The sequence below is a fragment of the Bos javanicus genome, chromosome 5 (assembly GCF_032452875.1).
Source record: "Bos javanicus breed banteng chromosome 5, ARS-OSU_banteng_1.0, whole genome shotgun sequence".
NCBI classification, from domain to species: domain Eukaryota; kingdom Metazoa; phylum Chordata; class Mammalia; order Artiodactyla; family Bovidae; genus Bos; species Bos javanicus.
This window is the reverse complement of record NC_083872.1, coordinates 95802668-95824840: the sequence shown is the minus strand read 5'-3', so window position 1 is coordinate 95824840 and position 22173 is coordinate 95802668. Positions and strand designations below refer to the sequence as shown.

General features: G+C 42.1%; 1 protein-coding gene and 1 pseudogene across 4 annotated transcripts in view; one reads left to right on the top strand and one right to left on the bottom strand.

Moving 5' to 3' along the window:
• The window catches only part of PLBD1 (phospholipase B domain containing 1), an 89322-nt gene that overhangs the window by 45351 nt on the left and 21798 nt on the right, over positions 1 to 22173 (bottom strand). For all 4 annotated transcript variants that reach the window (XM_061417786.1, XM_061417785.1, XM_061417787.1 and 1 more), the window contains exon 2: positions 15746 to 15965. In XM_061417786.1, coding sequence (XP_061273770.1) covers positions 15746 to 15965 — 220 coding nt within the window. The remainder of the gene's footprint in view (positions 1 to 15745; positions 15966 to 22173) is intronic.
• Positions 3221 to 5113, top strand: LOC133248073 (dnaJ homolog subfamily A member 1-like; annotated as a pseudogene).

Below are 22173 nucleotides of genomic sequence, written 5' to 3'. Positions count from 1 at the left end.
CACCACTTCATGGGAAATAGATGGGGAAACAGTGGAAACAGTGGCAGACTTTATTTTTCTGGGCTCCAAAATCACTACAGATGGTGACTGCAGCCATGAAATTAAAAGACGCTTACTCCTTGGAAGGAAAGTTATGACCAACCTAGATAGCATATTCAAAAGCAGAGACATTACTTTGCCAACAAAGGTTCATCTAGTCAAGGCTATGGTTTTTCCTGTGGTCATGTATGGATGTGAGAGTTGGACTGTGAAGAAAGCTGAGCACCAAAGAACTGATGCTATTGAAGTGTGGTGCTGGAGAAGACTCTCGAGAGTCCCATGGACTGCAAGGAGATCCAACCAGTCCATTCTGAAGGAGATCAGTCCTGGGATTTCTTTGGAAGGAATGATGCTGAACCTGAAACTCCAGTACTTTGGCCACCTCATGCGAAGAGTTGACTTATTGGAAAAGACTCTGATGCTGGGAGGTATTGGGGGCAGGAGGAGAAGGGGACGACATAAGATGAGATGGCTGGATGGCATCACTGACTCGATGGACATGAGTCTGAGTGAACTCCGGGAGTTGGTGATGGACAGGGAGGCCTGGTGTGCTTCGATTCGGGGGTCGCAAAGAGTCGGACATGACTGAGTGACTGATCTGATCTGATGATAAACATTTAACTGGTTTTTAATTTTTCAGTATTATAATACAACTTCAAACATTCTTGTAAATATCTCTTTTTACACATTTGTTTTTCTAGAATATATATATATACACACACACATATAAAAATGCTGGGGTGAATATTCTATATACCTAGAGTTATAGATATTGCCAAATTGTTCTCCATAGTGATTGTACCAAATTACATTCTTCTGAACTACATGTTAGATTTCTCTTTGTTCCATAGCCTCACCAACACTTGGCATATCAGACTTTCAAATTTTCAACAATTCGATGTATTTGAAATGATATGTTGTTTTAATTTCCATTCCCCTCAGGATTATTGGCTATTTGAGCTTCTTTAAAACTTATTTAAAAAATTAAATGTCCCTCATATGATATACAGTAAGCATTTTTGGTGAGCTATACTTGACATATAACATTGTGTAATGATTTGATACATTTATCTGTTTCAGTATGATTGCCACCATAGTATTAGTTAACACCTCTATCATGGTTGCTGCTGCTGCTACTGCTAAGTCACTTCAGTCGTGTCCGACTCTGTGTGACCGCACAGACGGCAGCCTACCAGGCTCCTCCTTCCCTGGGATTCTCCAGGCAAGAACGCTGGAGTGAGTTGCCATTTCCTTCTCCAATGCATGAAAGTGAAAAGTGAAAGGGAAGTCGCTCAGTCATGTCTGACTCTTCACGACCCCATGGACTGCAGCCTACCAGGCTCCTCCATCCATGGGAGTTTCCAGGCAAGAGCACTGGAGTGGGTTGCCATTGCCTTCTCCGTCTATCGTGGTACATAATTATAATTTCATTTTTTGTGATGAGAACAATTAAGATCTAATCTCTTGGCAGCTCTGAAGTTTACAATCAGGATGGTTGATTACAACCACTACACTGTGCCTTAGATCTCTAGGACTTATTTACCTACTGGTGGCATGTTAGTGTCCTTGACCAACATCTCCTCAATTGAACATTTTTATTTATTTATTTTTTTGAACATTTTTAATTAATGAAAATAATCCTTTTACATCTATTGTGATTTTAATATACTTGGATTCATTTTTATAATATTCATTTTATAATCTGTCCTGTTTTCCAATTACCATCCCTTTCTTCATCGTTCTTTTATATTTTCCCTATTAGATAACATTTTATTATCCTTCTTTTAGCTTCTGCTAATTTAGAAGCCATAAAATGTACAATTGACTTTTGAACAACATGTGTTTGTATTACAAGGGTCCACTTACATGTGGATAAAGAAAAAAATACATACTCTTTAAATATGGAGGGCCAATTATAAGTCTACATGAGGGTTTTTGATTGCATAGGGCTGGGGATGGGTGTACCAATGCCTCTAACCCCGGCATTGTTCAAGGGTCAGCTGTATGTCCACCCTGAGGGCTGCTGCTGCTGCTGCTGGTGCGTCACTTCAGTCGTGTCCGACTCTGTTCGACCCCATAGACGGCAGCCCACCAGGTTCCTCTGTCCCTGGGATTCTCCAGGCAAGAACACTGGAGTGGGTTGCCATTTCCTTCTCCAATGCAGGAAAGTGAAAAGTAAAAGTGAAGTCGCTCAGTCGTGTCCGACTCTTCTCGACCCCATGGACTGCAGCCTACCAGGCTCCTCCATCCATGGGATTTTCCAAGCAAGAGTACTGGAGTGGGGTGCCATTGCCTTCTCCGATCCTAAGGGCAACCATCATTAAAAATTTCAAAAACATTCATAACTATGCATTTTATTATAAAATCTAAGTGAATTTTTGTTTGTTTTTGGCTGCACAAAGTGGCAGATGAGATCTTAGTTCCCCGACCAGGGAGCAACCGGTGCCCCTGCAATGGAAGCACAGAGTCAACCACTGGACTACCAGGGAATTCCCATATAAAATCTAAATGAATTTTATATTTCTCTCCTCCAAACATATACATCTTAGCAAGCTTTACCTACCCATTGACATCATCCATCATGTTATTGTTCGAAGATTTAGTTTTACCTTTTCAATTAAAAAAATTAAAATTTTTCAAAGTTTTACAATTAAATCTTATTTTCTTTCTTTCTTGTGTTAATGATTGTTCCTTATATCCCAAATATTCCCTCCTGCTATTCTTGTCAGTGTATGTCCTATAATATCAACAGGTTAATAGAAGTCTGGGCATGGTGAAATATTTTATTTATCTAAAAATATCCTTATTTTGCCCTTGCTCTTGGATAATTTAAATGGTTTTAAAACTCTAGTTATTTTTCCTTAGTACTTTTAAAATATTGGGCTTCCCTGATAGCTCAGTTGATAAAGATAAAATTATTCCCTTTATCCTCAGTTCTCTGTAGTTTCACCCTCTGGGTTGTAGCAATTTAATAGGCTGTGTCTTCTAACCAAGGACTCCTTTGTTTATTTGTTGTGTTTTTGCTGCACTACGTACCTTGTGGGATCTTAGGTCCCTGACCAGGGAATCGAACCTGGGCCCATGGCAGTGAAAGTGTTCAATCCTAACCACTGGACTGCTGGGGAACACTGAAAGTGTTTTGTTTTTTGTTTTTTCCTTTCTTTGCTTTGGCTGCACTGGGTGATTTGCAGGATCTCGGTTCCCCAAGCAGGAACTGAACTTGGGCCATGGCAGTGAAAGCCTGGAATCCTAACCACTAGGCCATAGGGAATTCCCTTCACGTCTTTTTCAATTTTGATCAATTCTCAACTACTACCCTGTTAACTCCTCCTTATCTGAAATTCCCTCCAATTTTTGTTTATATTGTTTTTTTCTGGGGCTTCTGATAGACATATGTTGGAGTTTCTTAATCAAATCTCTCTATTTAATAACAGCTCTCTCGTTATTTTTACCCCTTTCTCTCTCTGGGCAGTGTACTATGTAAATCCCTCAATACCAGTGTTTGATTCAGAAATTATTTCTCTGACTTTGTCTTGGCCAAGGTTTACCCACTTATTAATATTTTAAAAAATTAATTTCCCTAATTTTCATTTATATTTCAAACAAGTTCTTATTAAATATCTACCTGTCTTCTTATCTTCCTTCTTGTTCCACTAATTCTTCAAGTTTTCCTTCATTTATAACTTAGAGTACCTTAAGCATATTTAAAGTGTTTGTTCCAAAGACAAGGGCCCAGTGAGAGGCGGAGGAGCTGTGGCTGCCTGAGCTGTGCACAGCAACTCGCTCCTCCCCACTCCCTGACACTGGCATCGGCCTGCTAATTGGCAGGTGAAAATGGTGAAAAAAACTACTTATGATGTCTTGGGGGTCAAACCCAATGCCACCCAAGAAGAATTGAAAAAGGCTTACAGGAAACTGGCCTTGAAGTACCACCCTGATAAGAATCCAAATGAAGGTGAGACATTTAAATGGATTTCTCAAGCTTATGAAGTGCTCTCTGATGCAAAGAAAAGGGAATCATACGACAAAGGAGGAGAACAGGCAATTAAAGACGGTGGAGCAGGTGGTGGTTTGGGCTCCCCCACGGACATCTTTGATATGTTTTTCAGAGGAGGAGACAGGATGCAGAGAGAGAGAGGGAGGTAAAAACGTTGTGCGTCAACTTGCAGTAATCTTTTTATATAATGGTGCAACAAGAAAAGTAGCTCTGCAAAAGAATGTGATTTGTGACAAATGTGAAGGCTGAAGTGGTAAGAAAGGAGTGGCAGAATGCTGTCCCAGTTGCCAAAGTACTGGAATACAAATAAGAATTCATCAAATAAGACCTAGAATGGTTCAGCAAATTCAGTCTGTCTGCATGGACTGCCAGGGCCATGGGGAGTGGATCAGTCCTAAAGATAGATGTAAAAGCCGCAACAGAAGGAAGACAGTTTGAGAAAAGAAAATTCTAGAAGTTCATATTGACAAAGGCGTGAAAGATGGCCACAAGATAACATTCCATGGTGAAGGAGACCAAGAACCAGGACCGGAGCCAGGAGATATTATCCTTGCTTTAGATCAGAAGGACCATGCTGTTTTTACTCAACAAGGAGAAGACCTTTTCATGTGTATGGATATACAGTTGACTGAGGCATTGTGTGGCTTCCAGAAGCCAATATCTACTCTTGACAACTGAATCATAGTCATCACTTCTCATCCAGGTCAGATTGTTACCCATGGAGATCTCAAGTGTGTGCTAAATGAAGGCATGCCAATTTATCATAGGCCATATGAAAAGGGTCGCCTAATCATTGAATTTAAGGTAAACTTTCCTGAGAATGGCTTTCTCTCTCCTGATGAACTCTCTTTGCTGGAAAAATTTCTGCCTGAGAGGAAGGAGGTAGAAGAGACTGATGAAATGGACAAGGTAGAATTAGTGGACTTTGATCCAAATCAGGAACGATGGCACCATTACAACGGAGAAGCATATGTGGATGATGAACATCATCCTAGGGGTGGTGTTCACTGTCAGACCTCTTAGTAGGGCCCGTGAATAACACTCACTGCGAGTGTTTTATTTGCAGTAGTGATTGAGTGAAGGGCTATAATCATAATATGCTCACTACTTGCTTTTGTTTTAATATTCAACTATAGTAGTGTTTTAAAAGTTAAATGAAGAATAAACTGGAATATAAAAGCTCTGACTTTGCCCTGTATGTATGATGACTTAAGTGTGCAAGATAAGTTTAATACTTGTAAAAACTACTTTAAAAAATTTCCCCTAGCATTTGTTCAGAGAAGGCAATGGCACGCCACTCCAGTACTCTTGCTTGGAAAATCCCAAGGACGGAGGAGCCTGTTAGGCTGCAATCCATGGGGTTGCTAAGAGTCGGACACGACTGAGCGACTTCACTTTCACTTTTCCCTTTCATGCATTGGAGAAGGAAATGGCAGCCCACTCCAGTACTCTTGCCTGGAGAATCCCAGGGACGGGGGAGCCTGATGGGCTGCCGTCTATGGGGTCGCACAGAGTCGGACACGACTGAAGTGACTTAGCATAGCATTTGTTAGGCCATACTTTGTAATTGATTTCAGCTATGTACATGGAATAGCTTAGACTGAAATGCCAGGTATATGTATTGACTTCAGGGTATGACCCTTAATTGTTAAGCTATGAAATTAAAATTGTATTTAACTGGCAGTCAGACAAATAATTTGTAGAGAAGTGTTGGTCTGTATAGTTGTATTAAGTGGGATTCACTGTGATGCTTCTATATTTATTCTATTGCCTCAACTATTATTTGAAGATGGCATGCTGTACAATTTAATTTAGCCTGTGCTATCAGTGATAGAAATGATGCCTTTCTAAAGAAGGGGTTTATCATAACATGCTGCTTCTTGAGGGCTTGCATTTATAGAATTGCATTCTCTTCTGCTGTGTCGTCTTTTATTAATATATATAGCTATTGGTCCTTGTTACTTTTTTTCCCTCCCCCTTCTCTTCAGACCACAGTAAGCCTTAGAGTAGTGACTTCTGGAGCAGGGAAACTTAGAGTGATGAGGCCTTTACATGGAGAAGTAATTTGCATGTATGAGATAGGAAAGTGTTTTTGTAGGTATGTTGTAGACTTACCTTAAACCATTTAACTTATACTCCAGAGTAACTGTAATTTAATGTTGGTACTATAGCAAATTATGATGAATAGCTTTAATTGTATGTTTAAAATCATATGTTCACAAGCTTAAATCTGGGTATCAGAATTTAAGCAATTCTTGAAATGTATGAATGTCTCTTTAATATACTGATTACAAAGCAAAAGAAAACAATTCTTCAAGTTTTCCTTAAGCATATTTAAAGTGTTTGTTCCAAGGACAAGGGCCCAGCAGATCCATACTCCCTCTCTTTGTTTTCTGCCCCATTTCTGGTTCAAGAGTTGTTCAGCCCTGTTTGGGGGACCAGCTATATTACCACGAAGCTCTCTTGTGGCACATTTTGTCTACCATTTGCTCTAAATTTAGAGCAGAGTAGGTCGAATTGTGAGCTCCTTGCACTCTCTGGACTGGAATTTTACCTAAAGTCTGAGTTCTGGTTTTCATTTGATGCTTTTTGTACTGTACTGTGCTGTGCTGTGCTGAGTCTTGTTCGACTCTTTGTGACCCCATGGACTGTAGCCTACCAGGCCTCTCTGTCTATGGAATTTTCCAGGCAAGAATATTGTAATGGGTTGCCATTTCCTACTCCAGGTAATTTTCCCGACCCAAGGATTGAACCTAATCTCTTGAGTCTCCTGCATTATCTGGTGGGTTCTTTACCACTTGCGCCACATGGGAAGCCTGAGGCTTTTGTTGACCTAGAGTTCAGCACTGTAAGCAGGCCATGACTCAGCTTTCAAAAATGGGAATTTGGCCCTCGGCACAGTGGAAATCTAGATATCCTTTATCTAAGAGTTTCTAGCACTGCAACTGGGTATCAGGATTTAAGCAATTCCTGAAATATATGAATGTCTCTTTAATATACTGATTACAAAGCAAAAGAAAACAATTCTTCAAGTTTTCCTTAAGCATATTTAAAGTATTTGTTTCAAGGACAAGGGCCCAGCAGATCCAGGCAAAAAACATTAAAATCCTTTGAAATCTCTTATGGTCCTTGACGTCAACAAACTTCATGAGGCCATTTCCTTCAAGTTATTTTTAAGTATTTTTTTTTTTAATTGAGGAATTGCATTTAACTTTTATTTATATATCTCTTATGCTGCCATATTCTCTATCAAGTTGATCCCTTTTCTATCACCTCTAAAATGGAGGGAGAGAACAGCAATAAAGCTAGACAGGTATGTGGGTGACAGGTAAGAGATCTTCTGCCCTGGCCTCATAGTTCAGGGGAATGGAATGCAGAAACTACAGGTATGTTGGGTGACTTGATTTAGTTGCTTAGAAGCAAGAGCCCTGATGTTTCCCCTCCAAGGTTGCCTGGGGAAGCAGAGATGGCTTCCTGGACTGTCTGGGCTCATGAGCTAAATGCAGCAAACTCTGCACCCACCTTGAGTTTTAGCGGGCAGCCAAAGTTGCTCTTGTCAGGTCTAGGGTGGAATAAGAGAACATTGGGAGCTAATGAACCTTCTCGGGGCAGAGGACTAACACTTGGGATGACTATCGCAGCGTCAATGGTATTGATTGTGCAACTGGAGACCAGGGAGACCATGGAAGCCTCATCTGATGTCAGGTGGGGAAACACCAAAGCTAAAGACTCAGTGAGATCCTTCCACTTCCGTAGATGCTCCAGACAATCACAATCACAAGACAGACAATCACTACTTAAACATCTCCCCTCCCTCCATGATGCCTCAGTAAAACCAGTCCATTCTGGAGACAAGTGTTTGGGACAGGAGTGTAATATTCTGAACTGCTTGTGGGTGCGTGCTCAGTCAAGTCTGATTCTTTGTGACCCTCTGTCCATTGGAATCTCCAGGCAAGAATACTGGAGTGCATGGCCATGCCCTCCTCTAGGGGATCTTTCCAACCCAGGGATTAAACTCATGTCTCTTATGCTCCTGTATTGGCAGGCAGGTTCATTCCCCTAGGACTACCTGGGAAGCCTATTTTGAACTGACTTAGTCTCAATGATAAATTATTTTGTTCTTATTGAAATAACTATGGTCACATTTCTTGCCATGAGGAGGAATGGGCTCTTAACATTAAAATGATTTAAGTGAAAATGAAGTTCTTTTTTTTGGAAAAAAATAGTTTGTGGGCTATTGACCCACAGTGGTCACTCAGGTAAAGAAACAAAAGTCATACATTTTAGCTGAGGTCTCCACCACTGCATCTTGCCCAGCTCCATTCAGAGTTCCAGATCCTCTCTACTTTTCAGTCTATTTCAATACAGGCCATGTTTCTCAACTGGAGTGATTTTTCAATCCATTTGGCAATGTCTGGAGACATATTTCATTGTCACAATAGGGGGAGGGAAGGTGCAATTGGCATCTAGTGGGTAAATAGCAAGGACGTTGCTAAACATCCTACAATGCACAACAAAGGATAATTCAATCCCTGATGTTAAAGTGCTGAGGCTGAGAAACCCTGAAACAGAGGAACATTCACCCTGACTTGGGGGTGGAGCTGAGAGGTCCACAGCACAGTAGACAGGACAGATGGAGATAGAGGAGGGTAATTAGGCTAGGATTATTAAAATTGCTTCTTTCTTTTTTGGGTGAGGGCTAAATTTTTTGATTCTGACATTCAGAGCAGGTGAAGAGAAACCTGTACCTTGAGATCAGAAATGGAGGCTTCGCCTGATTCTGCCCCATCTAGGGGCCCTGAGGAACACAGTCCACTCACAGCCCCCTCAGAAGGCTGAGGCCCTTCTCTGACCCTTGGCCCTGGGACTCTACATTTCGTGTGTGTTATAGCAACACCGGACAGCAGATAAGAGCAGAGGCTTTGAATTCTGAGCTCAAAGCTCGACCTACTCCTTCAGGGCTCTTCGACCACATGAAAGACTCCCAGCTTCTCCATGTCTCTGAATTCTCATCAAACAGAACCCACACCAGTCTCCAGATCAAGGATGTGTTAGATTTAGCTCCAGCTCCTATGGTGTGTAAAGTCAGTAAGTTTCCTCCTAAGCTGGCGGAGACTTCACCCACCTTTCCATCTCTCACACACTCGTATGCCCACTTTTCCTTGAATCTATCTGCATTATGTTAATACCATCTCACTTGATATGGTATAGCCCACTCCAGCATTCTTGCCTGGAAAATGACATGGACAGAAAAGCCTGGTGGGCTACAGTCCATGGGGTCGCAAAGAGTCGGACACGACTGAGTGAGTTTCACTTAGTGCTTGTCAGGAGCTCTCTCCTACTCTTTCCTAGCTGTTTTGATTTTCTACTTCCTTTAGTAGGAACGGGCTCCTGTAGTATTTCCCATTGTGATTAATCTATTTGTGTTTGTACGTGTTGTGTGCATGTGCGTGGACTCCATAGCCAGATAGCTTGTTTCCAAACCTGGCTTCTGCTTACTAGCTTTGTGACTTTCAGCTAGTTACTGAACTTCTCTGTGCCCTAGTTTTCTCATCAATGATAGGAAGATAATAATAATATATATCTTATAGCACTGTTATGGATGAAATAATTTAATGGGCTTCCCAGATGGCTCAGTGGTAAAGAATCCACTTGCCAGTGCAGGAGACACAAGAGTCGTGCATTCAATTCCTGGGTCAGGAAGATCGCCTAGAGGAGGAAATAGCAACCCACTCCAGGGAGATCCAGACCACCGTGAGCTTGCTGCTACCTGGGGAGCTGGCCAAGCACGCCGTGTCCGAGGGCACTAAGGCTGTCACCAAGTATACCAGCTCCAAGTAAATATAATATGCCTAGCCGATGTTAATGGAGAAGGCAATGGCACCCCACTTCAGTACTCTTGCCTGGAAAATCCCATGGACGGAGGGCCTGGTGGGCTGTAGTCCATGGGGTTGCTAAGAGTCGGACACGACTGAGTGACTTCACTTTCACGTTCACTTTCCAGTATTCTTGCCTGTAGAAGCCCATGGACAGAGGAGCCTGGTGGGCTACGGCCCACGGGGTCGCAAAGAGTCAGACACAACTGAGCATACACACACCTCATACAAGTAATATAACATATATAAAATGTTTTGAACAATGCTTGACATATTTTAAATTATATATATATGCCAGTCGTTATCATCATCATCACCATTTTGTGGTTCATGTTAATTTCCAAATAATTACTGGTTGATGTGTCATTTGATAATTTTAAGGGTGGAACTGTGTCTTACTTATCTTTGCTGTGTCTACAGCCTTGACCAGAAGCCATAGTCAGTTTCTAATATCAGAAGGAGCAAGTTTGGGGGTATGGAGGAGATTCTTGAAGTATCTGATGGTAAGACAAACATTAAAAAGGTTCCACCTTTTGACTACTTTCCCTACTTTCTCTACTTGTGTCAAAATCTTGCTAGAATATCTTTTCATCATAGTTTCAGCAACTGTTGTGTCAACACATTAACTTAAAAAGAGTGAGCAAAGTACTGAGGAACTCACTCCCCACTGTCTCTCTGTTCCCAGAGCCCAGCACAAGGTAATATTCACAAGTGTTGGCTGCATGGAATTCAGTCACCCAAGCTGCGTAAACCCTGAAGAAGTCATTTCTGCAGCTGCTCCAGCAATGCATGAGATAAGCTGCTTTGCTAAAAACTAGAGCAGACCAGGTCTCCACACCCTCATCACCATTCTTTCCACAAAGGTCTCATGACTCATTTTATTAAAAACCAATCTATGGCTGTTTATCAGCTTTTACCTCATTAGTGAGCCATCAGAGACTCTTAATTTGCAACTCTTAGGGAGCCACCCCAGTAGAGTTTAAAAAAAAAGAAAAAAGGAGGAAAAAATTCCATCTGGCCAAGGCTGCTAGACAGGGCATTACATGGAAATAGGTAGCTCACACTTCTGATTCATCTCTAATAAAACTGGAACAACAACAGGATTCAGTTCAACTTAACAAGCCTGTTAAGTAAGTGCTGGTGGCAGAAGTGCTGTGCTGGGCTTCTTGGGTATGCACAGATGAAAGATGGGGACCCTGTCCCCAAAGCGCTAACAGATGGTGGAGGAGAAAGATGGGGCTTTGACCCAGTAGAAATGGAGTCAGGAAGAGCTTCATCAAGGAGACAGCATCTGAGATGGGTCTTGGAGGTTGAGCAGTATTTTGATCAGTAGAGATGTGAAGAGCAGCATCTGGCTCTTAGGAATCATAGTTCGAAGAGTTGCTAGGAAGGGGATGAGCAAGAGGCAGAAGGAGCATCATGGCACGGCTCATGGGCACATGTGAAATTCGTGGTGCACCACACAGGGAGGGGGTTCCTCGGGGGATGGGAGTGGGGCAGGGAAAGAAGAGGAAGAGTAGAGCATGAAGAAGAGCAAACCAATGAGAGAAACCCCTGAAAACAGTGAGTGCCTGCTCTAAGCTGATGTGCTGCTGCTCCACACAAGATCACCCTGCAGAAGCAGCGCAGGTAGATGGCCGTGAGCTTCAGGATAAAGTATTGATACAAAGGGCTGGACCCAGGAGAATGTTGTAAAAGTTCAGAGAAGCAGCAAATTGCAGAATGCTTCAAAGGCGATGATGGAGCATATGAGGATATGTCTTTGCATTTTGATTTGGTTTCTTGAATATTTCATATTTCAAATGATATTTTCCGAGGTTGTCAAACCAACATCCTTGTCTATCTCAAGTCGTTCATTCCACGATCTCCAACCTTCCACACACTTCTGCCCTTAGGAGGTTCAGGAGACTATAAGGAACACTCCATTTTAAACATGGAAGAAAGTGGTAGGCCTATACCTTCTACTGCTCTTGGTAGCTGCCTGAGCAACTCTGTAAAATGAGAGGGAAACAAGGCAGCTCTTTCTTCTGGCCTCTGGCACAAACTCACCTTCTTTGCCCTAGCACCAAGGCTGTGTCTGGGTACGTGGGACTGTACTTTGCAAAACAGTCTCCAGCAGTATATGTTTTAAGTGGATGAAATGATGCCTGGGTATGAAGATGCTATTGCTTCTCATATAACTCCCCTGTGTAGCTGAACAGAGAAGGCAATGGCACCCCACTCCAGTACTCTTGCCTGGAAAATCCCATGGGCGAAGGAGTCTGGTAGGCTGCAGTCCATGGGACGCTAAGAGTCAGAAACGACTGAGCGACTTCACTTTCACTTTTCACTTTCATGCATTGGAGAAGGAAATGGCAACCCACTCCAGTGTTCTTGCCTGGAGAATCCCAGGGATGGGGGAGCCTGGTGGGCTGCCATCTATGGGGTCACACAGAGTCGGACATGACTGAAGCACCTTAGCAGCAGCAGCAGCAGCAGTGTAGCTGAAAACAAAAGACTCTAGCCTGTGACTTGTTTCTCCACCATTGGTTTGTGGCTACAGTCCTTCCAGAGGGTTGATATTTTAAGCTATTTCTGCTTTGCTTCAGAGAATGCTGGATACTTTTGCTCAGAGGGAGTCCCACTGCCTTCCTGCTCAGCTGAGACAGTGCATGGAGCTCTTACTGCTGCAGTCCTTCTTTGATGGGGCCTTCAGTCTAAGAGTCTCGATTCCAGGAATCCTTCCAGTTGCCACTCACCAACCATACCACCACCACCCTCCACCCCGCCTCTCCCACCCTATCTCCCTGCAAAAGCTCTTGTCTCTGTGAGCCCCAGCTCTCTACTCCATTTGGCACTTCCTTCAAATTAAACTCTTGCACCACAGAATGTGTACTAAGCCTTCACCCCATGGACCATATCAGAGAGGAGGCAGGAAACTGGTAACCTCTTCCCTCTCCTCCCTCTTCCCCAACCCATTGCCAGGGGTCTGTTTGACACTTGCTGCATCGTATCCCGTGGCTCCAAGCTTTGAGCAAGGCACAGAGCAGAGCCTTGGAATGTGTGCTGATTCAGAAATTCCCTTACTTACTGAACTTCTCAGTAATGCAGTCAGAATGACAGCCTCTGAAAGGAGCTTATGGGAAATGCCTTTCTAAAGATAGGTTTGGGGGACTTCCCTGGTGGTCCAGTGGTTAAGAATCTGCCTTCCAGTGAAGGGAACCTGTGTTTGATCCTTGGTTGGGGAACTAAGCCGGTGTGCCACAGTGAAGACCCAGCATAGCCAAAACATACATTGAAAAAATAAATAAATAAAAAGAGGGTTTTGGTTATAATTAAAAAAAAAAATAGTAGCATATATTTATTTATTTGGTTGCACAGCTCATGGGCAATTCGTTCCCTAACCAGCAACTGAACCTGGGCCCTCGGCAGTGAGAGCACAGAGTCCTAACCGCTGAACAGCCAGGGATATCCCTTGGTTGTAATTATTCCTCCTCCTCCTCCTCCTCTTTCCTGTTCTGTTCCATCCTTCCTTCCTTCCTTTCCTCTTTTCTTCTTGTCCTCTCCTCCTCTCTTTCTTTTTCTTCTCCTTCAAACATACAAATATTGATCTCACTCTTCCTTCCACCCTCTTCTATCCTTTATCAGGCAACTTCCTGCTCACCAGCATCTCCTCGGGCTCCGTGAGATACAACAAAGTCCTGCGAAGAGCAGAGCTCCTCTCAGACTCCTAGTACCACCTACAGGGGAAGCCCATCATGAGCAGCTGGGGAGAGTTTCCACACTCACAAATCCTAGATGGAGATGAACAAAGAGGCTGTCTTTCCAATTCAAGAGAACTCTGCTTGAAGTAGAGAATGACCACCGTCACATGGGCCTCTACCCAGAGCTTCCATGACATGGCTGTCATCTGCCTTTTCAAACCAGATGTCCCTGCTTGCTCACTTGGAGCTTCCACTCCTGGTCACTGTAAATGCAACTTCTTCAGACTGAGTGCCTTTCTTCAGTGCTCCCTTCTGTTACCTTCCACCTTGAATGATTTTGGCTAAAACCTAAGGGTTCTCATCACTCACTGCTTCCACAAAGCCTCCCTTGGCTGCTCTGGTCTACAGGGGTGCCTTCCTCTCAGACTCCCATAGGATTAATGATTGAATCACTTTTTCTGTGTTCTCTGCAGCAGAGATGCTGCCAAGAATATTTCCCAATGTTTCCTCAAGGATCCTGTAATGAGTGAGCTTCCTAGGCTGGCCCCTCCCTCACTCCTGATCCCCGATCCCCAGGCTGCTGCTACAGGATCCTAGGGAAGGCGGATTCAGAGTCTGAAATCAGGAGCTTCTCTGGTGGCTCAGTGGTAAAGAATCCATCTGCCAATGCAGACAGATTCCACCTGTATTCCATCCCTGATCCAGGAAGATTCCGCAAGCCGAGGGGCAACTAAGCCCATGTGCCTCAACTACTAAGCCTGTGCTCTCAAGCCTGGGAGCCCCAACTACTGAAGTCTGAGGGCCCTAGAGCCTGTGCTGTGTAATGAGAGAAGCCACCACAATGAGAAGCCTGCCCACAACAACTAGAGAGGAGCTCCTACTCTCCGCAACTAGAGAAAAGCCTGCACAGCAACGAGACCCAGCACAGCCAAAAATAAATAAATAGATAAAAACTTCTAAAAAGAATGCAATGAGAATTCAGTGGATCCAGAAACAGATAAGGATTTGGAGGGAAAAAGAAAAAAGTCTGGATTGTTATATGCAGAATAATAGTTTTAAACATGTTTTTAAACATTGTATTCACTTTACTGTTTTCTACATCTCCAAATAGAGAGTTCCCTACTACGGGGACTTGTATGGCAAGGTAATAAAAATTTGGTAGAAAGATAAAAACAGGAATTTTTAGTTTAAGGTTAAAAAAAAAACACACAGCAGCCAGAGCCCAGTAATTAGCCATTCAACATTTGATATAATTGCCAGCACTTAGAAACAGATTAAGACCAGCACTGTGTTTACTATGACTAAGGCTGTAACAGGGGAAAATGAGGTTTGGTTAAACTTGCACTCAGCGATCTAGGTCACAGAACATAAAAAGAAGAAAGCCAAGTCCTCAAGATATTTTATATCAAAGGAAGAATGAGGCTTGTTTGATAATTTGCAACTTTCCTTTCCTCAACGAAGCGTTCTCCAAAAAGGATGCATCATGATTGCATTATTATAACTACATTTTTGTTATTTTCATTAGACAAAGGAAGAACTCAAGAATCAAACAACAATAGAACATTCATGATAAGACATCAAAATTTCAATTTAAAATATTTGCCCACTTGAAAGTATCATTCTAAGAAACAGTTAAAAATAAATGCTCTTACATTTTATTTTTAATTAAATTTTAGTTAATCTTCTCTGTTTTGTGCTTCTCAAAGAGCCACTCCACTTCCCTTTTGCTTTCTCCCTGACAATAAATGACTAGTGAGATGAAATGACTTAGCTGTCTTTACAACAGTTTCATGAGAGGCAAATGTTTTAAATGTCACAACTGGGGGCTTTGCTCCTTCTAGGCAGCATGATTATAGATACAAATGTAATTGTGATTTTTTTTTTTTTTTTTAACTTTTGGCCATACTGCACAGAACTTAGGATCTTAGTTCCCCAAGCAGGGATTGAACCCAGGCCCCCTGCTCGGAGTCTTAACAACTGGACTGCCAAGGAAGTCCCTGTAAATGTAATTCTGATGTTTCTATCATATGAGAAGAACCACGGTGACTTTTCAATTCTAGTGTACAATGCTAGGAAGAAAAATGATACTGCTGAAAAAAGAAAGGGACAGAGGTTGCCTTGCAGTTCTCTACCATGACTGGGGTACTTACGGAGCAGTGAGGTAGCCCTCCAAAAAGCCGGCAGCAAACATGATGATCTCATTGCTCAGGGATTGAGAACCGTACCCTGCTTTGATCTCCAGGATACCCCAGCCTGTGGTTTTCACAGAGTTATTGTAAAAGCCATAGGCATCCCCCTTCCTGTCTAGGACATTTTTGACTTGTATTGTCTTCTCGGTAGGCATCCAGTACGCAGTTGCATAGTAGACCCCTGGAAAAAAAGAAAAAGGAATAATGCTAGGATGCGATTGAACTGAGTGGCTGATGGCTTTCTTTTTCTGTGTAACCAACAATTCTAGTACATCTGCTTTTAAAGAGTTTCATTCTATTAGAGTTGGGAAATCTGTCACACCATAGTTTATCCTTGTTATTGTTGTTGTTCAGTCTCTTAAGTCATGTATGACTCTTTGCAACCTCATGGACTATAGCCCTCCAGGTTCCTCTGTCCATGGGATTTCCCAGGCAAGAACAGTGGAGTGTGTTGTCATCTTCTTCACTGGATCTTCCTGACCCAGTGATCAAACCCATGTACCCTGCATTGGCAGGTGGATTCTTTACCAGTGAGCCACCTGGCAAGCCCTTGTCCTTGTTACAAATGGGGGAAAACCAGAGCCTTGAACAAAGGCAATTAGCTTACAGCACAAAGAACCAGGTCAAAGGTAGGGGTGTAGTTGGAGCATCAGAAAGGCGGTCTAAGTGCCTCAACCTTAGGGATGGAATTCTGGGCAAGGCAGGAGCTGGACCTCTCACCCTCCTTGTCATTCAACCAAGAATAAGATCTGAGATTTCCCTGGTTGAAAGTCTGCCTTGCAATGCCCGGGACTTGGGTTCAATCCCTGGTCAGGGAACTAGGATCCCACAGGCCTTGGAGCAGGTAAGCCTGTGCTTTGCAACTACTGAGCCCAAGTGCTGCAACAAAAAAATCCCACATTACACACTGAAAATCGTGCATGCCACAACTAAGACCCAATGCAGCCAAATAAATAATAAAATAAATACAGTTTTTCAAAACAGAATAGGGTTCAACCCTGGTCTGCAGCCCTTTTCATCCCCCTCAATAGTTGGGCCAAAGCATCCACATTCTCTCACTTTCTACCCTATCTCTCCTGCTTAATTCTTTTTTTTTTTTCTTATCAAAAATATTACAAAAAATTCAATGTAAATACACTGAATAGTTGCTAAAATAAATTCAGGCAATTCATTCATCTTTTATAAGAAGCAGAGAATTTGACATTTGAATGTTACTAAGCTTAACTTTCACAGCATCATCTTTCAGGATTTGAAATAGCTCAAATGGAATTCCATCACCTCCACTAGCTTTGTTCACAGTGATGCTTTCTAAGGTCCACTTGACTTCACATTCCAGGATGTCTGGCTCTATGTGAGTGGTCACACCATCGTGATTATCTGGGTTGTGAAGCTCTTTTTTGTACAGTTTTTTTCTGTGTATTCTTACCACCTCTTCTTAATATCTTCTGCTTCTGTTAGGTCCATACCATTTCTGTCCTTTACTGAGCCCATCTTTGCATGAAATGTTCCCTTGGTATCTCTAATTTTCTTGAAGAGATCTCTAGACTTTCCCACTCTGTTGTTTTCCTCTATTTCTTTGCATTGATCACTGAAGAAGGCTTTCTTATCTCTCCTTGCTATTCTTTGGAACTCTGCATTCAGATGCTTGTATCTTTCCTTTTCTCCTTTGCTTTTTGCTTCTCTTCTTTTCTTGGCTATTTGTAAGGCCTCCTCAGACAGCCATTTTGCTTTTTTGCATTTCTTTTCCATGGGGATGGTCTTGATCCCTGTCTCCTGTACAATGTCACAAACCTCATTCCATAGTTCATCAGGCACTCTATCTATCAGATCTAGTCCCTTAAATCTATTTCTCACTTCTGCTGTATAATCATAAGGGATTTGATTTAGGTCATAGCTGAATGGTCTAGTGGTTTCCCCTACTTTCTTCAATTTAAGTCTGAATTTGGCAATAAGGAGTTCAGTACTTTGGCAACCTCATGCAAAGAGTTGACTCATTGGAAAAGACTCTGATGCTGGGAGGGATTGGGGGCAGGAGGAGAAGGGGATGACAGAGGATGAGATGGCTGGATGGTATCACCGACTCAATGGACATGAGTTTGAGTGAACTCTGGGAGTTGGTGATGGACAGGGAGGCCTGTCGTGCTGCAATTCATGGGGTTGCAAAGAGTCGGACATGACTGAGCGACTGAACTGAACTAAACTGAACTGAAAGCTTAACTTGGAACATAAATAGAAAGGCAAACTCAAGGTTTTGTCTCACTTAATGGCATGGTCTGTTTGCTTTCCACAAGCTCTCCAATCAGTGCAAGTATACATTGTAGAACATTATCCTTTTTGTACTCTGAAGGTAGGCTGTGCAGTTTTATTCTTAAGCAAGATGGGTGAATATAGGTGTCTGCATAAAAAGGAAGTAGAAAGGCAGGAACCACATGGTTGAACACTTCTCCACATTTCTGCTTCATTACAATACTTTTTATTCAGCTCTTCATGTGTTCAGTTGTGTTTTTAACACAGGTCTACAGAGCACCAGCTACAAGGCAAGATGGGTCATCTCAAAAATCAAAATGAATAAATAAGATCCCAGAGTAGCTAAATGAACAAGGCTGGGGGTACCTGATCCATCAATTTTTTATGTGCCAATTCTTGATACAGCTATTAATATTAAACCTTGATACCACGTCTACTATGTGAACATATTTATGTAGGCCAAACAGAGATGAAGCAATTATCTGTATAAATCAGAAAAAATCTTTCCTAGAAAGTTAAATAACAATAGGTGGAGCTTGATTCTGCCACTTTTGACTCTATATGCTTTCAATTCAGTTCAGTTCAGTTGCTCAGTTGTGTCTGACTCTTTGCAACCCCATGAACTGCAGCACACCAGGCCTCCCTGTCCATCACCAACTCCAGGAGTTCACTGAAACTCATGTCCATCAAGTTGGTGATGCCATCCAGCCATCTCATCCTCTGTCGTCCCCTTCTCTTCTTGCCCTCAATCTCTCCCAGCATCAGAGTCTTTTCCAATGAGTCAACTCTTCGCATGAGGTGGCCAAAGTATTGGAGTTTCAGCTTTAGCATCAGTCCTTCCAATGAACACCCAGGACTGATCTCCTTTAGAATGGACTGGTTGGATCTCCTTGCAGTCCAAGGGACTCTCAAGAGTCTTCTCCAACACCACAGTTCAAAAGCATCAATTCTTCGGTGCTCAGCTTTCTTCACAGTCCAACTCTCACATCCATACATGACCACTGGAAAAACCATAGCCTTGACAAGACGGACCTTTGTTGGCAAAGTAATGTCTCTGCTTTTGAATATGCTATCTAGGTTGGTCATAACTTTCCTTCCAAGAAGTAAGCGTCTTTTAATTCCATGGCTGCAATCACCATTTGCAGTAATTTTGGAGCCCCCAAAAATAAAATCTGACACTGTTTCCACTGTACCCATCTATTTGCCATGAAGTGATGGGACCAGATGCCGTGATATTCATTTTCTGAATGTTGAGCTTTAAGCCAACTTTCTCATTCTCTTCTTTCACTTTCATCAAGAGGCGTTTTAGTTCCTCTTCACTTTCTGCCATGGGTGGTATCATCTGCATATCTGAGGTTACTGAGATTTCTCCCAGCAATCTTGATTCCAGTTTGTGCTTCTTCCAGCCCAGTGTTTCTCATGATGTACTGTGCATATAAGTTAAATAAGCAGGGTGACAATATACAGCCTTGGCATACTCCTTTTCCTATTTGGAACCAGTCTGTTGTTCCATGTCCAGTTCTAACTGTTGCTTCCTGACCTGCATATAGGTTTCTCAAGAGGCAGGTCAGGTGATCTGGTATTCCCATCTCTTTCAGAATTGTCCACAGTTTATTGTGATCCACACAGTCAAAGGCTTTGGCATAGTCAATAGAGCAGAAATAGATGTTTTTCTGGAACTCTTGCTTTTTTGATGATCCAGCAGATGTTGGCAATTTGATCTCTGGTTCCCCTGCCTTTTCTAAAACCAACTTGAACATCTGGAAGTTCACAGTTCACGTATTGCTGAAGCCTGGCTTGGAGAATTTTGAGCATTACTTTACTAGCGTGCTTTGTGCGTACTATATGCTTTATCCTTGTTATAATTTATCCCACTCACCCATATAAACCTCATGGACATGAATTTGAGCAAACTCCGGGAGATGTTGAGGGACAGGGGAGCCTGGCATGCTGCAGTCCAGGAGGTCGCAAAGAGGTGGACACAACTTAGCGACTAAACAACAACAAAGTGAACTTTGGAGAAAAAAAAAAAAACTTTGGGAAAAAAAAAGGTAGGTGAAGTATGTTCAACATATGGACAGGATCCAGTGAATACACGTCACAGAACAAAATGATGAACTGTACTGTATTTGTCCAAATTACACAGATAATTTTTCCCACTTCTTCTTGGCCTGGAAAAACACTATGAGAATCTCCAAAGACTATCTTTGATACATAAATTTCATCTATTGCTGGATACCTAGTGCTTTCTTTTGAGATCAAGCACTCGCTTTTTTTTTTTTTTTTCAATCTTATGAAAAAATTGTGTTTTTCTACCCACTTGGCTTTGCTTTTCAAGGACTTCTTTTTGGTACATGTAAGTATGAATTTCTTCTTCCAAAGTGTGACAGATATATTGGCCTTTTCTAAGATAAATGAGAATGGTGGGCTGGAAGAAGCACAAATTGGAATCAAGATTGCTGGGAGAAATCTCAATAACCTCAGATATGCAGATGACACCACCCTTGTGGCAGAAAATGAAAAGGAACTAAAAAGCCTCTTGATGAAAGTGAAAGATGAGAGTGAAAAAATTGGCTTAAAGTTCAACATTCAGAAAACTAAGATCATGGCATCTGGTCCCATCACTTCATGGCAGATAGATGGGGAAACAGTGGAAACAGTGTCAGATTTTATTTTGGGGGGCTCCAAAATTACTGCAAATGGTGATTGCAGCCATGGAATTAAGAGACGTTTACTCCTTGGAAGGAAAGTTATGACCAACCTAGATAGTATATTGAAAAGCAGAGACATTACTTTGCCAACAAAGGTCCGTCTTGTCAAGGCTATGGTTTTTCCAGTGGTCATGTATGGATGTGAGAGTTGGACTGTGAAGAAAGCTGAGCACCGAAGAATTGATGCTTTTGAACTGTGGTGTTGGAGAAGACTCTTGAGAGTCCCTTGGACTGCAAGGAGATCCAACCAGTCCATTCTAAAGGAGATCAGTCCTGGGTGTTCATTGGAAGGACTGATGCTAAAGCTGAAACTCCAATACTTTGGCCACCTCATGCGAAGAGTTGACTCATTGGAAAAGACTCTGATGCTGGGAGGGATTGGGGGCAGGAGGAGAAGGGGACGACAGAGGATGAGATGGCTGGATGGCATCACTGACTCGATGGACATTAGTCTGAGTGAACTCCTGGAGTTGGTGATGGACAGGGAGGCCTGGCGTGCTGCAATTCATGGGATTGCAAAGAGTTGGACACGACTGAGCGACTGAACTGAACTGACTGAAGACAAATGAAGAAAGGGACTTTCTTGGTGGTTCAGTGGGAGGGGTTAAGACTCCTTGTTCCCAATGTAGGGGACCTTGGTCAGGGAACTAGATCCCACATGCCTCAACTAAAGATCACACGTGCTGCAATGAAGTTGGAAGATACCATGTGCTGCAACTAAATAAACAGTTACAAGAGCTCCCAAATAAATAAATATTTAAAAATAAATGAAAAAAATTAAAATATTGAAAGTTTAAGCACCTTTTCACAGAAATTAACTATTCAATTTTAAAAGTAGAGAGAAAGAAACACTTTATTCTTTTTATCTATCATGAATAATATCAGTCAACCAAGCTTCACATTTTGGGTAGACATTTTTCAAGTATGAATTTTTTCAGAATCTATTTATTTTTAAAAAAGGAAGAATAGGTGAATTTTGGCAGAGGAGTAAAATATAAAACTATGCACAATTTGTTTTAAGATTGGCATACAAACTTCTAAAACAGTACAATTATATAAAAGTACAGTCTATAAAATATCCTTTGGCATTTCACTTGGTAGTTAGACAGAAAACTTTTCTTAAAAAAAAAAAAAAAAAGCTACAAACACAGTCCATAAGTTAGGGTTGTATATGTTGAAAGAAATTTCCCTTGAGTTTCAAAATCCTTTTCTTCCATAATAACTCAGTGGACATGAGTTTGAGCAAATCCAAGGAGATAGTGAAGGACTGGAAAGCCTGGTGTGCTGCCATCAATGGGGTCGCTAAGAGTTGGGCACAACTTAGCCACCGAACAACAACAACCCATGTAAGTTATCACTAGTGAGGTATATAGGGCAGAATTGCTACTGCTGCTGCTAAGTCGCTTCAGTCATGTCCAACTCTGTGCGACC